Below are 16,250 nucleotides of genomic sequence, written 5' to 3'. Positions count from 1 at the left end.
TTTCACTCCCGCGCCCTCCTCTCCCCTTGGCACGGTGTCCCCAGGCGGCTCTATTCTTAGCTGTCCGGGTGTGAAGTAAGTCCTCGGGCGGCGATAACAGCTGCAGAGTCAACAGGGCCACGATAAGCTCCATGTCATATCCGGGGGCTGGCACCGGGCCCGGGCCCCTCCCTGGCCGCCCCGCCCGCCTCTGGCTCTGGAGTCGGCTACCCAGCACCCGGGGAATGGGGAAGTCGTTCTGGTTCCCTGATCCCTTTGGGCCCAGGCACGGGGCCCGCCCCCTCAATCGCATTCCCGCAGAGCCTGGCGCCGCCGCCCGGACGCCCCATCGCGGGGCTGACGCAAACAGCCACCGGAGTGAGGCGCCCCCTGGCGGCCACGATCGGCTCGGGCCTGGGCTGGGTACAGGTGTGGCAGAAGGCGAGGAAGCGACGGGCTTGGGGACCTCCTTCCCTCAGGCGCCAGATCCACCGTGCACCCCTGCTCTGAGTTATAGCAGGGAACCCTCGATCCCCGCGCCCCCCACCCCGCCCCACCTGCCACGTCCAGCACAGAAACTAAGAGGAATGGGCTCAGGGAAGGCAAAGACATCACAGGAAGGCCTGGCATCACAGTTTATTGTTTATAAACCATGAAAATAACAGCTGTTGCTTGACATAGGCCTAGCAGTGCTCACCGCAGGGGGAGGCAACAGCGGGCACCAGAGGCCTTGCCAGGCCCAACCCAGGGGGGAGACTCAACCTCAGCTGGCTCCCCAAGGGAGACTTGGCACATTGGCATGGGTGCAGGACAGGTAAAGCATGCAAGAGGGAGAAGAGGGGGATAAAAGGCATGCGGCTGGGGGTACAGGGACCCAAATAAATAAAGCAGGATGATAGGGTCCCTTTCCCCTCACCAGGGAGTGCCTGGGCAGTGTCCAGCCAAAAAGCCTGCACGCCCCAAAGCTGTAGTTCAGCATGGATGGGTCAGGGAGCTTGGCAGGGCAGAGGGCAGAGCTGGGGAGCATGCCCAGTGTTCCAGGTGCCTTCCCTCCCAATCAGCCTGGGGAGGAGCACAGGGCAGGGATGGGGAAGGGGCTGTCTCCATTGACTCGGGTAAGATGCCAAGGGCAGGTCACGGGGCAGAGATGTGGGAGTGGGAGCCTGGATTAACAGGCAGTGGAGAGAATGGGGGACATCCAGAGAGGTGAGCAGAGGAGAGTCCCTTGGTCAAGAGAAGGCCCTGGGAAGACACAGACATAGGGGAAGGGACAGGACCACATGGCAGGAAGAGTTTGAGGGAGAAGCTGCGGGAGGAATAACCCAGCTTCAGGAGGCTTGGAAGGCCAGGGCCCAGGAGAGGCCTGGAAGGGTCAGTCCAGCTTGGCAAAGCCCCCAATGGTGACCTTCCTCTCGGGCTTAGTGCCCACGGGCTCCTGTAGCTGTACTGCACCACCCCCAATGAAACAAAAGGCAGGGCACACAGGTCCCGAGCAGTCCAGGGGGCACTCCAGGAGCCCTCGGAAGGACACAGCATCCAGGAAGGAAACCCGACCCCGCTCGTAGTCCAGGCAGATGCCCAGGCGGGGCGGCAGGGGCACTGTGCAGCTGGCCGCCGGGCCATCCCTCCCTGTCAGCCCTGCATTTGAGCTGGCCCCAGCCCCCAGCAGGATCTTGCCCATGCCAATGGTTAGGAAAGCGAAGGGTGGCGACGCCTCCACTGTGGCATCCTCGGCACCGCTGTCATGCCCACTGTCCGGGTCGTACCTGCAGGGGTGGGCGTTGGGTAGGAGGACGTTGGGGGGTGGAGTAAGTGTGGGGGGGAGGGGGTACCAGAGGGCTGAGATGTTGGAAGGATGGAATGTTGGGGAGTAAGTGGTTCAAAGGATTCATCTGGGGTGCTTCCTTGGTGGCACAGTGGTTAAGAATCTGCCTGCCAATGCAGGGGACACGGGTTCGAGCCCTGGTCTGGGAGGATCCCACATGCCGCGGAGCAACTAAGCCCGTGCGCCACAACTACTGAAGCCTGCGCCGCCTAGATCCCGTGCTCCGCAACAGAAGCCACCGCAGTGAGAAGGCCCGCGCACTGCAACGAAGAGTAGCCCTCAGCTCGACGCAACTAGAGAAAGCCCGCGCAGCAGTGAAGACCCAACGCAGCCAAAAATTAAAAAAATTTAAAAAGAAATAGAAAAAAAAAGAATTGATTCTGGACATTGAGAAGAAAACATGTTGAAGAGACAGGGGTTAGAATATAGGGCTGGGAGTTTGGTTTGGTAGGAAAGTGGTGTTGAAAGGAAAGCACGTTGGCCAGAGAGGTGGGGGGAGGAGAAGAAAGACAGGGTATTGCTAAAGCACACTGAAGAAATGCAGAGCTTCCAACACAGGAAGGTGGTGAGGAAATGGTGCTGGGATATCATGCTGAGAGAGCATTTTGAGGGTTAGAGAATCTTGGAAGGATGAGGAGTTAGTGACTAAGGTACTGGGGGAGAAGGGGAGAACAGAGAAAGGAAGCTGGGAGGGTGGATGTTGGGAGAGAGATGAGGGCAGATCAGTGCCTTAGATGAAGGATGTTAGAGGGATGCAGGGTTTTGGGGACCATAGGGTTAAGAGGAAACTGGTGTCGAAAAGAAGGCATTTTAAAGAAATGGGGTACTGGGGGATAGAGTGTTGGGGAGGAAGGGGTCAGGGAGAAAAGTATGTGTGGGTGGGTGTTAAACAGGATGTTGTGGATGAGACAATATGGAGATGGAAAGTTGGAGGGAAGAATTTTAGGATGTTGAGAAAAGATGTGGGTGAAGGAGGTACTGGAGGGAAAAGGCTTTGTGGAGAAAGGATGTTGGAAATGGGGTGTTAGGGAGAAAGGACACGGAGACTTGGAGAGATGGTGTTTTAGCCTGAGTGACAGATGGAGGGAAGTGGAGATGGCTCCCTTTACTATTGTCCCTTTCCCCAGCCACTCCGAATATTAGTCCACAAAGCTCTTTCACTGAGCTCACATTTCTCCAGACCACAGCCACCCCCACAGCCTGGCTCTTATTACTTCCTCCTAATCTCCTCCCAGCTCCATCCCAGCAAGTGTGTCCTCCCCTTGCATACCCCCACCCTGTCCCCAGCTCCCCCACCCAGGTCCCCAAACCCCCAACCCTTCCAGAGAGGCCTGACCTGGGGCTGATCACATCGGGGGCACCCTGGAAGCTTTCCTGAAGCTTGCTCTCCAGCCCGACGCCCACCTTCACCAAGTAGGAGGCTGGGTCTACGGCGCAGGCCCAGTAGCTGCGGCCCTGGGTCACAGCCACATCGCCCAGGACCACATCCACACTCAGGTGGCAGCCCGTCAGTAGCCGCTCAGCAGCCAGCAGCAGGGGCAGCCCTGGAACACTCCGTACCGCTCGCTGGTCCTTGCTGATGGCCAGCCGCTCTCGGCTTGTGCCCCAGCGGCCGTCGAGGAAGAAGTGCAGGACTGGAGTTGGGGAGGGTTGAGACAGAAGGAAGGGCTTCAGGGACAAACACTGGCAGTGGTGGGGACCTTGAGGTGTTAACACGAGACACTGGGAGATTTCAGAACATGGAACGAGTTGCCAGGGGATGGGCAGGGGGCTCTGGGGAACAGGGCCTGGAGAACTGGAATGGGGAGCATAGGAAAAAAGAAGGGGCATCCCATCCCAAGTGGGCATGGGGCCACAGGAAGAGTTTTAGTGATGACTAGTGGGCACAGAAATCAGTCTCCCAGACCCAGCTGACTCGCTGTGCTGCCTCCCACCCCTTTCCCATGGCTGCACCATGGAGGGTCCCCACTGCTGTCCATTCCACCTGGTGACATCCCACCACCATCCACCTGTATTTTCCAGCCCGCACTCTGGTGCTCTTACCTGGCTCTTATACTTAACCCCTAATTCTTCTGCCCCCTACTTGGGTGGTGATGCTTCTCTATTATGCCTACACCCCGGAGTCCCCACTGTTTTTCTGGAGAGTCATTTTACCAACATTTATTGAGCCCTTACCCTGAGCCAAAAACTCAGCTAAGCCCTTACACGTTATCATCTCACTTAATTCTCACAACAACCTTATGAGATAAGTATTGTTACTATCCCTACAGAAGAGGAACTTGAAGTTCAGGGAGGGTGAATAACTCGCGTAAAGCCACACAGCTGGCAAGAGGCAGAGCTGGGATTTGAACTCAGGCAGTCTCGCTTCAGAGCTAGTGAGAGTGACGCACTGTGTTATGCCATCTCCCCGGGGCCCACCCAGCACCAGCTGTCAGTGCCTGGGTCCCAAGTGTACCCTGTGCCCACTCACCGGGCGCTGGGGGCGTGTGCAGGTGCACATCTTCACTGTACTCGCCGTAGCCAGCCTTGTTGCAGCCACGGACACGCAGCACATACACAGAGCCTGTGTCAGGGTTCTCAAGCAGGGCGCTGGTGCCCCTCACCTCTTCCCGCCGCTGCCAGCGGGTGGGGCCCGGCTGGGCCGGCACATCCGTGCGCCGGAACTCAATGGTGTAGTGCCAGGCAGGTGGTGAGTGGGGGGGCAGCCGCCAGCACAGGAAGATCTGGTCGTAGGCAAAGGTGCGCTGGGTGTCAATGACCGGAGCCTCGGGCACTGTTGGAAGAGACAGCGGGGGTCAGTCAGGGCCTGGCCGCGGGCCTGGCATGGAGGGTGAGCAGGAAAAGGGAAAGCAGCGGGAGCCGGGGGGGTGAGTGTGAGTGAGAGGGATCTGGAGAAGACACCTGTCTGGGCCCTGGGCAGGAATGGGCAGGGCAGAGCCCACGGGAGAAGGAGAGACAGGAGGCCTGATGCCAGTCCCGGTGGTCTGCCACTCCTTTGCTCTGGCCTTAGGCCAGTCACATCCCATTTCTGGGCCTCAGTTTCCTCCTCTGTCAAATGAGGGTATGAGATCACATGGTGTCTCTTCTTTCTATGACCCTTTTTATTCTATGAATAAAGAGGAGCCCCAGGGAAAGGCAGGCAACGGCCACTGAAGCCCAGGCAAGAGGGCACTGAACAGGAAGGAGGGAACCGAGTGGGAGGAGATAGATGCAAGAGTTAGCAAGACAGAAAATAGGGGACAACAGAGGGCAAGCAAAAGCTTGATGGCAGGGGACAAGGTCAGGGGGAAGAGAAGAAAAGTCTAGAGGGCAAAGGTCACAAGGACAAAAGGTCAGAAAGGCAAAGATTAAGAAAGGAAGGCATGAAAGACAGAGGGCACTGGTCAGGGGAGAGGAAGGTGGGGATGGGGTCTGGTCAGGGCAGGAAAGAGAAGGAAGCCATGAGTGGGTAGCCGGGCTGTGTGGGAGTGGCAGGGCAGGGCAGGGGGCCTGGTGGGGGGCAGGACCCCTGGGGCAGGGCCGCTGACTTGCCTGGGGTGCTCCGGAGCAGAGTCCGCGGTGGCCACAGCCTACAAACAAAGAGAGGGAGAAGCGGCGCTGAGCGCGGTGGGACGGTGTGCTTGGGTGGGGTGGGCTAGGTGGGCAGGGCGGCTGGCCAGGCCAGGCAGGAGGCTGGGGAGTTCCCCGGTGGGTGCTGCCCCCCGGGCCCGCTGCTGGGGAGGAAGGGAGGAAGGCTCTAATTGGGCACGGGGCCTGGCCATCTCCTCACCTCGCAGGAAGTTAAGCTCTGTCAGCAGCTTCATCTCACGCCCCACGTCTAGCTGGCAGTGGCGGAAGGAGGAGCTGGCAGCTGGCCGGAACATCTGGAGGGCCTCCGTAGCTCGGGCAATCCTGGGACGGGGACAGGCCAGGGTCAGGCACTGCCATCTGGGCAGCCACCTTTCCCCTTGATTCTGCCTTGCCTGCCCCTAGAGCCTTGGTATCTGCTGGGGGCCTTCTTCCCTGTCCATTCGGGCAAACTGATATCAGTGTGGCCTGGTGAAAATCCTCAGGACCCAGCTCTCCATTGGGCAGTACTCTCGACATTGCCTTATACATGGGCTACACCCACGACTGCCCCTACCCCGCAGGAGTCCATGCCCCTGTGCCATGCCCCTGAGTACCTGTTGTGCAGCTGTTTGGCTGCTTGCACAAAGCAAGGCTGGTCTGTTTCCTTAAGAACCTCCTGAGCGTAGCCCACCAGACCTGAGCCATCCAGCAGGCTCCGGTGCTCCTGGATCTGGGCGCTGAGACGGGCCAGCCGCTCCTGCTGGCACTCCTCAATGGCCTGAAGCAGGGATGCCCGCCTCTCCTCCAGCACAGCCCCCAGCCCCCGCACCAGCTGGGACACCTCCTCCTTGGCCTGCTGACCACTCACCTGCCCAGAGAGCAACACTTACTATCTTCTTCTTGAAGGCAGCACCTGCACCAGACTCCTGGGGCACCACGCCATGGCTAGGATCACAAAGGATCTGGGGAAATCCTACCTACCCATTCTAATAGGGCCAGGTTCATGGCTCCAAAGGCTCCTGTACACCCAGATGGGCTCAACTCCTGACCATTTGTGCTAACCTTGCTGGATGCCCACACCATAATCAATCCTGATCCCTTAAGGACTCCCCCAGATAAGAGGCCATGACTACACTAATGTCCACCTGCACTGTACTAACATCTTTCAGCATCTGTGCCATCCTTATCGCCCATCCCCATATCAGCTGATTCAAGCAATCTGGCAAAAGGTATCAGAGCCATCACCTCACCCTCCTTGGTCCAGGGATGTGCAACATCCTCAGCAGGCAGCTGAGCCTGAGGGCATCTGAGCTCCATCCCTGGGGCTTTTCAAGCTCTTCCTCTCCTGGGTGATAGACACCCTGTCTCCACTGCAGCCTTGGGTACCACCTGGCCTGGGGCACTGTTGTTCCTGATGACCTGGTTTAACCAGAACCTCGACACATCCATGGACCCTAAATGGGCTTCCTGAGCTTGCAACCAGGCGATTGGGCTGTGCGCATCCACACCCCCTTCCTGCTCCCACTCCCAGGCAGGGCCCAGGGCCCACCTCCATGCCCTCCCTCACCTCAGTGTGCCTCACGGTCTCCTCCAGCTCACAGATCTGGGTCTGTACTGTGTCCTGGTTTCCCAGGATGTATGTCAGGCTCTTTGTCAGCTTGTCCTGAGGGGGAAGAAAGAGGTGGGCATCACACCCGGCTCCAAAGAAGCCAGCAGTTCAGAGGAGGTGTGAGAGGGTGTGAGTGTGGCTCAGCACTGGGGTAGAGTGAGGTGGGGTCCTCACCTTGAGGGCCTGGTAGGCACTGAGCACAGGTGTGATCTTGTGGCCACTGTGGGTGCGTCGCACACGGCAAAGTTGGCATACCAGTCGTTGGCATGTCTTGCAGTAGTGGGTCACCTCTTCTTTGTGATCTGGGCACATCAGGCCCTAGGGACAGAAAGAGCAATGAGACAGTCAGCCAGTGGTGTGTGTAAGGGTGCTGACCTACCACAGAGCAGTTTGGTGCCCTCCCTCTGCTGGCCCAATGTGGGTGGAGAGTTTAGCTGGTGGTGCTCCATAGTGCCACCTGGTGGTACACCCTGGCATCAAGGAGAGCCTTTCCTGCAAGCTCCAGGCATTAGCCTTGCTTCTCCCTTCATTTACCTCACAGAAATGTGTGGTAATAACAATAATGATGGTAAATTTAACCTTGTGCTTAATAATTAGCCTTGGCAATCTCGTTTACTGCTGTAGCCCCAATGCCTAGAATAGCACCAGGCACATAGGTGCTTGATAAATATTTGTTCAATGAATGAATGCATAACAGACCGTTTTAGTGTATAAATAACCTTCACAAACATTATCTCAGTGATCCTTTCAACAACACTGCAAGCACAGATATTGCAGGGCAGATATTATAATCCTCATTCAGCAGATGAGATGGAGGCTCAAAGACGTTCAAAGATTTGTCCAGTGCCTTTTTGTTACAGAAAAAGGAGCTCGGCAATGGCAACTCCCTGGCCATCCCCTTTTGGAAGCCCACAGTGCTGGGCATGCCCTCCTACCCAGCACCACCATGCCCTTCCCTTCCCAGGCCCTGCAAGGGCTGGCTCACCTTGGGGCGGAAGGAGAGGGTGGGCAGGGTGGGCTCATGTTGGGCCTTCTGGGTGCCCCAGGGGTGGAAGAGCTTGAAGCATTCGTTGCAGAAGGTGGCGCGGCACTCAGTGCAGCCCTTGGTGGCCTCTAGTGGCGGGGGCTTGCACAGCTGGCACAGGATGGCGCCACCCACACTCACACTCTGGCGGTACCGCTCCACCACACGCTCCAGGGTCAGGTTCCGGAACAGCCCCGCCAAGCCCCGCTCCCCCAGCTCCACATCGCCCTGGCAGGCTGGGCACGGAAACGTGATCACCTGAGGGTGCAGAGCGCCTCGCTTCCGCCCGGGGTATGTCCCAAAGCCTGTGGATGGGCCGGGAAGTAGGGAGGTGAAAATTATAGCTGGCTCAGAGCGGGGGAAGTCTTTTCAATTAAAAAATTAATTTCTATTGTGCCAGAGTGCAGCTCTCATTAGATCCTGGATGGGCAGTATCTCCACCCCCTGAAAAACAGACAAATGCCCTTGACCAGTGATGGACCCCTTCCATCTTCCTGATGGACATCCCAGCATCCCCACCCCCACCCCACAGGTGCCAGCCCCACCTGACTTAAGCAGTCGGTCCAAGCGGTCTGGCTTGGGGAGAGTTCTGCGGGAGAGGCGGGGACTTCGGGTAGAAGGGGTGGAGGCAGGAGAGGTGGGCTCAGAGCTGGGATCCCCACCATGGCCTACGTAGCCCTGCTGGCCCAGCACCTCCCGGGCACAGGCCTGGCATACATTGTGGGTACAGGGCAGCACCAGTGGCTGCTTGTACATCTCTTGACACACTGGGCACAGCAGTTCCTTCTCCATGTTCTTCATGCTCGTCTGTGGAGGGGCCAGGAGGTTGGATCAGAGCTTGGACACCTGGGCATATCTCAGCAGCCCCTCAACTGCCCCTTAAAGACCTAAAGGGTCTCAGGAGTGGACAAGACAAGTACAAGGGACCAGACAAGCTATGGATTTTCCCCAGCACAAGCCTTGGCCTGGTTCACAGGCCTTCTCAGCTCCCTGTCTCTTGCTTCTGTTTCACTCCTGCAGAGCTACAGACCTGAGGAGGAGGGATGGTTGGAGCTCGGGTCGCCCCAGCCTCAAGCCCCACCCCCTTCACTGTCCCAGTCCCAGCCGGACCTGCAGCCCCTCTCACCTGGCCTTTGCCCCTATCCCCGCATGTCCGGGCCGCTGGCCCCAGGCACATCTCTCAAGGATACAGCCCATTCAGCAGCTCGGTGCGGACCCCCGCCCCCTTCTCTGGCACTCCCCTGCCCTCCCTCCCCCGCGTGACTCCTCCCTAAAGCCAGGCTCTCTCCATCCTCCTGCTCACCCAGTCTGTCCTCCTGCCGCGGCTCCAGACTGCAGCCGCCCTCGGCTCCATTCCCCATCACTAACCCATCCGGCTCCTCCTAACCCATTCCCTTTTGCCCCCCACCATCCGGCCCTCCAGCTCCCTTCCCCGGGGTAACCTGCCTGCCGCAACCCCCTCCCCAAGCAAGGGGGAAAGGAGCGCCCCGCCTACTTGCCCCCTCCCCACCGGAAGTACCCCTCCCTTTTTTGGTGGCGGGGGTCCTCAAGCTATGCCCCACCCCCACACCTCACCTTGGTCCCTCTCTTCGCAGCCATCCCGGTCAGGGGCGCAGCTGACACAAAGGAGGGAGGGACACGGAGGGAGGGGGAAGGAAGTGGTTGGGGGGAGCAGGGCTGGCACCGCCCCTGGGAGAGCCGGGCCCGGGTTGCCATGACAACCGAAGGCTCAGAGGCAGCCCTGAGTGGGGGTGCAGTGGGGTGGGGTCTTGCGGAGGGGCTCAAATTGGGAACTGCACCGTGGGGCGGCCCTTTCCTCGCCCCCCACCTGTCCTCAGTTTTCTTGGAAAATATCCAAGCTCACTCACGCCCCCCCCTCATAGCATAGCCCCGTTGCCCTGCAGCCCCAGCCCCGGTGCACGGCTGGAGGCTACCCCAAGCCACCCGCTGCGTCCGGGTAGCTACATGTTCCTCACACCCCAGCAGATGGACGCCTTCACGGCATTCACCTCCCGGCTGTCCCCGGGATTACCCTCTCATACCTGCATCCCGACCCTCCCAGTCCTTTCTGCCATCACCCGCCCCCTGTCTACATCCCAGCATCTTGGGGGACCCCCACCTGTTCGAGGTCCCGGCTTGCCCGGGACCCCTATACTCCCCCTCCCCTTCCCCTCGACCCCACCTTAACTCACACTGATGCGGACCAGTGCATCCATGATGGAAGTGAAGGCCTGCATATCCTCACCCTCAGCCATGGCCCTACCATGCCCGCCCGCCCCCGTGTGCCCGATCCCGGCTGCGGCTGCGAACCCCGGGCTTAATGCAGGAGCCCGGTGGGGATGTGGGGAGGGGTGGGGGTGAGATGTCACTGCGCATGCTCCAGGGACCAGCCTCGAGCGGCGCTGGTCGAGGTAGGAGGTGGGAAATAGTTTTTCCCACGTGGTTCTCAGAAGGCTGTCGGGTCGGGGGGTGGGGTGGGGTTGGCTGGGTAACATGGAATCGTATTTGAGGGGGAGCCACTTCTTATGTTCGAATTCTTCATTGGCTTCTAATCTTACTCATATAAAGCAGAAGGATAATTTCAGAGAAAGATGGGCTCCAGAATGGAAAGACTAGATTTTGGTTTGGGCAAGAGCCCGGGGGAGATATCAAGGCAATGATCATGGGGCAGGTGGTCTTGAGGAACAGGTACTAAAGCTGACATAATTGACAAAGAAGACAGAAGTGGTCTAGAGGCTATAGTCCATGGGCACAGTGACTTGAAGAGTTAAGTGCAGCTTGCACTGAGAGGCAGCAGATGCTCTGGGTGCGGGGAAGGGCGGGGGACGAGGGTGGTGGCCAAGGACGCTCTTGGACGCAATATTTCCTCCCTGCAGGAAGAGGGCGCTGCATTCAGGCGCCGAGAGGGAGAAAGAGGAATACGTGGGGGAGAAGCAAGTCCACGTTGGGGGCTGACGCATGCGCACAGCCAACCGTGCCCGGTTCGGCTCTCCTCTTGTACAGAGGCGCGGATTGGACCCGAGGGCAGGGCATGATGGGTAACAGGACCAGCGGGGTCCCCCACCGGGCGGACTAGGAGGGGGTCGGATTTGGGCGGATCAGCTTTCGCGGTCCTCTCCCCGCAGAGCTGACGTGTCCTGGGTTCCAGACGGCGGGCATTTCCACGGGGCCGGAGGGTTCGGGGCGTCCGGGACTGAGGAATTCTTGGGGATTGCCGCGGGGTGTGGGGAGTTGGGGAGGGTGGCTGCAGTCCCGGGAGTGCTTGCAGGTGTCTGGGCCCTCGAGTTCCCGGACCTGCCGAATCTGCCTGCGGCTCCTGGAGGGAGGGCTGGGCCTGACTCTGCGTCTCTTCTCCACTCCAGTGGTGGGTACAGGCACCTCGCTGGCGCTCTCCTCCCTCCTGTCCCTGCTGCTCTTCGCTGGGATGCAGATGTACAGCCGCCAGCTGGCCTCCACCGAGTGGCTCACCATCCAGGGCGGCCTGCTTGGTTCCGGCCTTTTCGTCTTCTCTCTCACTGTATCCTTTTTGCGGGGGAGCGGGCAGAGGTGTTTGAGGGTAGGAAGGGTGGTGGGCCACGCAGGCTTGTACCCTTCCCATTAGCCGCACATCTCTGCCCCCATTGCTTGTCCTACTCCGTAACTCCCTCAACCCAGGCCTTCAATAATCTGGAGAATCTTGTCTTTGGCAAAGGATTCCAAGCAAAGATCTTCCCTGAGAGTAAGTGAAAATTGGGGGTTGAGTATTTGAACCCTCTCCAGTAACCTCCCCCAACACGGTACTGAATTTCCAGGTGCTTAGTCAGTAAACGTTTTTTAGGAGGAAAAAATATGTGTATTAAGACTGTCTGGAGACAGATGATGCTTTTGGATGCAGCACTTTATCTAGCTCCCGGAACTGGAGCTAGAAGAGAGGGCCTCTGAAAGCAAGAAACTCAGTTATTTCCTGGCCAGTTCCCAGGGAAGGTTTGAGGGGAACAGGCAGGTTTGGGCCTGTAATGAATACATCCAAGAAGGGATGTTCTTTGTTTCCACCAGAAAAAGAAGAAGAAGGGCCAAATCAGTTGAGGGGTTCCGAGGTGAAATTGACCCAATATTAGTGAATTCTGTTTGAGATGATTGTGAAGAGCCTAAGTATTAGATACACCAGCTTTCTTTGTCAGTAGGAATCCTGACCAAATTAGAGTAACTGTCAGATTGTTTTCCTTTTGAAACGGTTCTAATCAAGAATTGATGATTCAGTTATTTATGGAGAATTAAGTTCGTAAAGCCAATTAGGCGTCAAGGCCAGATCACCTAAGGGATGCCACATGCCCCAAATGGACAGCAGATGCCATCTCTTGTGAAGCCTTCACCTGGTAGAACAAAGACCTGTCACTGTGGCCCTCGTTTCTTTGTCCTCATGTTTTGCTCTTTCCACCTAGGCTTCCGGAGATCCTTTCATACAGCGGCTTCAGAACTTCTCTCTGTTAGATTTTATTTCTAAGTGTATTGTCTTCATTTGCTTCTGAAAGAAACCTTTGTAGTGGGGCAAGCTATTTGGCCCTCTTCACCTGCCCTGCCCTCCCCAGCTGGTCAGGTGGGATTGCCCTTGCTATGTGCCCTCCCACCTTCTCTCTAGTCCTACTCTAGATGTCTTGAGACCCTTTTCTGCCCCCATGGGTGTGTGTCCCCAGACACTGCTCTCCAACTTATGTCCAGGAACTGAGGCCCTCCACTTCCATAACTAGCCAGCCAGGTTAATGAATTGATCCCCATTGGCTGGCTTCTGTTGGAAAGGCCTTGACCCTCTTCCTCAAATGGGAGCAAGCCTTGCCCTTCAGATTCTGCTGTCACCTTTCCTTTTCCTTTTTATTGGAGGGAAGCCAGGATAGGAAAGTTAAGTGATATTTGGGGCAGAGCTGGTGATGAGCATGCATCTCCTACCTCCGTGTTCTGGGCATCAGTAAGGCCATCTGAGGTCCTCCTGCTGTTGTCATGCCCTTCCCCTCCAAGCAGTTCCCCCAAGATTCAGAGGACCCCAGATTTCTTCTAGACTCCACATATGAATGCCTGGTGTTTCCATTCTGACCACCCTCCTTGTCCTCTCTTGCTTCCCCAGTTCTCCTCTGCCTCCTGTTGGCTCTCTTTGCATCTGGCCTCATCCACCGAGTCTGTGTCACCACCTGGTAAGTGCCTGACAGCTGAGTAAGGGGTGTAGCATCTTGTCCTTTGGCACCCGATCCTCCTGTGATGGTTCCAGACTTCCCCATATGTCCCTCCCACTCTGATCTCCCTCTGTCCCCTTCCCCATTTTCCTAAACCTGATCCTGGATTCTCTCCCTCATGCTGGTATCTGTCTGCTCTAGGAGGCACCAGGCTGGCAGCATGCCCACTGATACCATGACCTTTCTCCTTCACCCTGTAGCTTCATCTTCTCCATGGTTGGTCTGTACTACATCAACAAGATCTCTTCCACTCTGTACCAGGCAACAGCTCCAGTCCTCACACCAGCCAAGGTTACGGGCAAGGGCAAAAAGAGAAACTGACCCTAAATGTTTAATAAAGTTGATTCTTTGTAGCTCTGTAAGCTGTGATATGCTGTGGGCCTCTCCTGCCCATGGCTGCATGGGTGTGCAGAATGTTGGGACAGATGGGTACTTGTTGTTTTCAGACCTTGGGGATGGTGGGGTTTCCTTCCTCCAGGGTTCATTTTTACCAAATATTTATTGAGTGCCATCAGTGCCAGGCACTTTGCCAGGCACTGGAGTGGCATATACTTGTGTAAGAGTCTCATGGAAGAAAAGTGCATGAATGATCGGCAATCTTGCCCTTTGGGAAAAGGGGTAAAGACTACAATGCAGGAATGCTTGCCCATCGGAACTGGAATAGATCTTGGAACAGAGGAGTAAGGGAGGGAAAGGCCCCTCACCCCTACACCTCCCCGTGGAGTTCCATTTAACCTGTGAGGGCTTTGTTACTCTAGCTCCCCACCCTGAGCAAATGAGCCCCCTGCCCCTTCTGCTCCAAGTCTGCAGGTGGGAGTTCCCTACTGATGTTGCCCTCCTGGACCCATCTGTTCTTCAGCATGGATGTATGCCTGTGTTTAGAAAGACTCCCAGGTTGATCACTGTCCCTATCCTCTTTGGTCTGTGCCTTCATTTTTCTCCTCTGTCTCATAGCCAAGGAATTAAGAAACTTCCTAAGTTTTAGCAAAGTGTTGAATACATAAAATGATAGGAACAAGGCCACCAACCTTGGAGCCAGCCTTAATGGAAGTGAGGGATGTGACTTCTCAGGTCCTGCTCTGTCCATGCTCTGCCATGAGGAGTGCCTCTCTGTCCAGAGTGTCTGTCCTTTGGGGCACCTAGGCACCGTCCCTCTTGCTGGGTGGTGTGGGCTTTAGGGTGCTTACTGTGCCTTGGTCAGCTTTGTGTTCTCCACAGTGCCTGATAATGGGCAGTGAGGACTGGTGGGTTGGTTGAATGAAAGAACCTGTCCTCCTAGAACAGAAAATCCTATACATGGGATGTGGCTGAGTTTGGGAATGAGACCCAGTGAAGATGAAGAAGTGAGTCAAAGGAGTTCTGGTCAAGGATTAGAGGCCCCCCTCCAAACCCCCATTTGTAGCCGGACTCCCGGACCCTTTCTCCTCTATGCCTAAGCTGAGAGAGTGCTATGCAGTTTACCCACATTGCCTACAGAGGGCGCCACAAGCTCACATCTTTCTCCAGGAGACTCGCAACACTTCCCTGCCTGGTGGCCCTGAGGGCTGGGAGGATTGCTGCTGAGTCTCTCCGGTGGAAGCCAACTCTTGGAGGACCCGAAAGACTGGCCCATTGGGAAGGGCTGAAGCCTGAATCAAGTCTTCTTGCTCCTCCAGTCTAGGAATGGAGGCAAAGAGAGTTCAGTGGAGACCAGAGCCTTCCTGAGGGGGAATGGTAGCTCTAGGCTCCAACTTACCTGGTGATGGTTGGGGCGTTACCGTATTTGGGACCCTTGGGGAGGGGAAAGGTTGTCCAAAATGGGTCCTGGACCTCCGGGGAGGCTGGGTTAGTTCTAGGTCTCGCTTTGTGAAACCTAGACTTTCTCCTGACCTGGAGTGGGAGCAGTGGGCAGAGGGCCAGGTCCCAGCCCAGGTGAGCATAGACACAGCTGGGGGATCTGGCCACCTCAGGGCACCATGCCTTCCAAAATAAGAGCTTGGGTGGGGCCAGGTTAGGGGAGGACAGGGGAGAGCCCGAGCAGGTGCCAGGACAATGTCAAGGGATCTGGGCACCTGCTGCCACCCACTACATAGGCATCAGTGACAGTATGTGGCCAGGAATAATGACCCCTTGCTCAGGGAATGGGTGCCTTTACCAGGCAGGTTGGCGCCGACCTCAGCTCTCCATCCAGCCTATCCCTGGGGTGCCTAGCTGCCGGCTGCCTCCACCTGACCTACCAATTAACCCTGGGAAGGGTATCCCAGACACCAAACACCATCATTAAGTAAGGGGGTTGGGGCTTCCCTGGTGGCCCAGTCTTTGGGAGTCCGCCTGCCGATGCAGGGAACGCGGGTTCGTGCCCCGGTCCGGGAGGATCCCACATGCCGCGGAGCGGCTGGGCCCGTGAGCCATGGCCCCTGAGCCTGCGAGTCCGGAGCCTGTGCTCCGCAACAGGAGAGGCCGCAACAGTGAGAGGCCCGCGTACCGCAAAAAAAAAAAAAAAAAAAAAAAGTAAGGGGGCGTCAGACCATCATGGCTTCTGGAGACCCGAAGGTGAGAAGGGCAAAGGTGCTAACCTCTTGGTCCCGGGATGCCTGGGTCTCTGTACCACCCCGGAGGCTAGAGGCCTAGGGGAGAGACGGGCGGTCCGCCCCTGGAGGCCAGAGGGAAGCCAGGTGCTTCCTTCTGCTCCCTCACACGTGGCCCTGACACTCGCCAGCGCCCGCTGCTTGCTCCGGAAACAGGAGTAAATAATACAGCGGGAGGGGGCCTTGGATGCTAGTTGGGGGGGTGCTGGCGGGAGAGGGCTCCTGACCCAGAGGTGCGCTTCTTGGGGCAGAAGGTGATGCCACCTAAAAAGAGGGTGGTGGGAAGGTGAGATGAGGGGGCTCCCCTGCCCGGGCAGAGGCTGGACTCCTCTCGGGCTGGCACTGACATGAGGGGATGCCTGGCATTTAGGGCATGCCAGAAGGTGGGGGGGGGCAGGGCAGACAGGGAGGGGGAGTCTACGCCAGGCCTTGGCTCCAGCCCTTTCCGGACCTTATTGTCCTTGGTGAGAACAGGACGCTGTCCCGTTCCCAC

At 57.4% G+C, this 16,250-nt stretch overlaps 2 protein-coding genes across 6 annotated transcripts; one reads left to right on the top strand and one right to left on the bottom strand.

The window, feature by feature from the left end:
• Window positions 1-1,351: 1,351 nt before the first annotated feature.
• TRIM46 (tripartite motif containing 46) lies at window positions 1,352-10,241 on the bottom strand (the record flags this gene model as incomplete). 5 transcript variants are annotated; one of them, XM_079728530.1, is made up of 11 exons in its annotated part: window positions 1,352-1,745; window positions 3,141-3,438; window positions 4,275-4,577; window positions 5,574-5,695; window positions 5,968-6,221; window positions 6,921-7,016; window positions 7,137-7,280; window positions 7,948-8,291; window positions 8,532-8,813; window positions 8,942-9,008; window positions 10,179-10,241. In XM_079728530.1, 11 exons carry the CDS (start codon window positions 10,239-10,241, stop codon window positions 1,352-1,354), a joined length of 2,367 nt encoding a protein of 788 aa, XP_079584656.1. The 5 variants fall into 5 exon arrangements, with proteins under 5 accessions (XP_079584656.1, XP_079584657.1, XP_079584658.1 ...); XM_079728531.1 differs by lacking the exon at window positions 8,942-9,008 and having other exon boundaries at window positions 8,532-8,793; XM_079728532.1 differs by lacking the exons at window positions 8,942-9,008; window positions 10,179-10,241 and adding an exon at window positions 9,562-9,780 and having other exon boundaries at window positions 8,532-8,793.
• Window positions 10,242-10,944: 703 nt separating this feature from the next.
• On the top strand, window positions 10,945-13,543 carry KRTCAP2 (keratinocyte associated protein 2; the record flags this gene model as incomplete). The annotated part of the gene is given in 6 exon segments (XM_079728561.1): window positions 10,945-10,986; window positions 10,988-11,024; window positions 11,349-11,503; window positions 11,641-11,704; window positions 13,085-13,151; window positions 13,391-13,543. Coding segments are annotated over 6 exon segments (486 nt in total). The 3' UTR covers window positions 13,512-13,543.
• Between the last annotated feature and the right edge of the window lie 2,707 nt (window positions 13,544-16,250).

Source organism: Hyperoodon ampullatus (assembly GCF_949752795.1).
Source record: "Hyperoodon ampullatus genome assembly, chromosome: 2".
Lineage (NCBI taxonomy): Eukaryota > Metazoa > Chordata > Mammalia > Artiodactyla > Ziphiidae > Hyperoodon > Hyperoodon ampullatus.
This window is presented reverse-complemented; position numbering and strand designations above follow the sequence as displayed.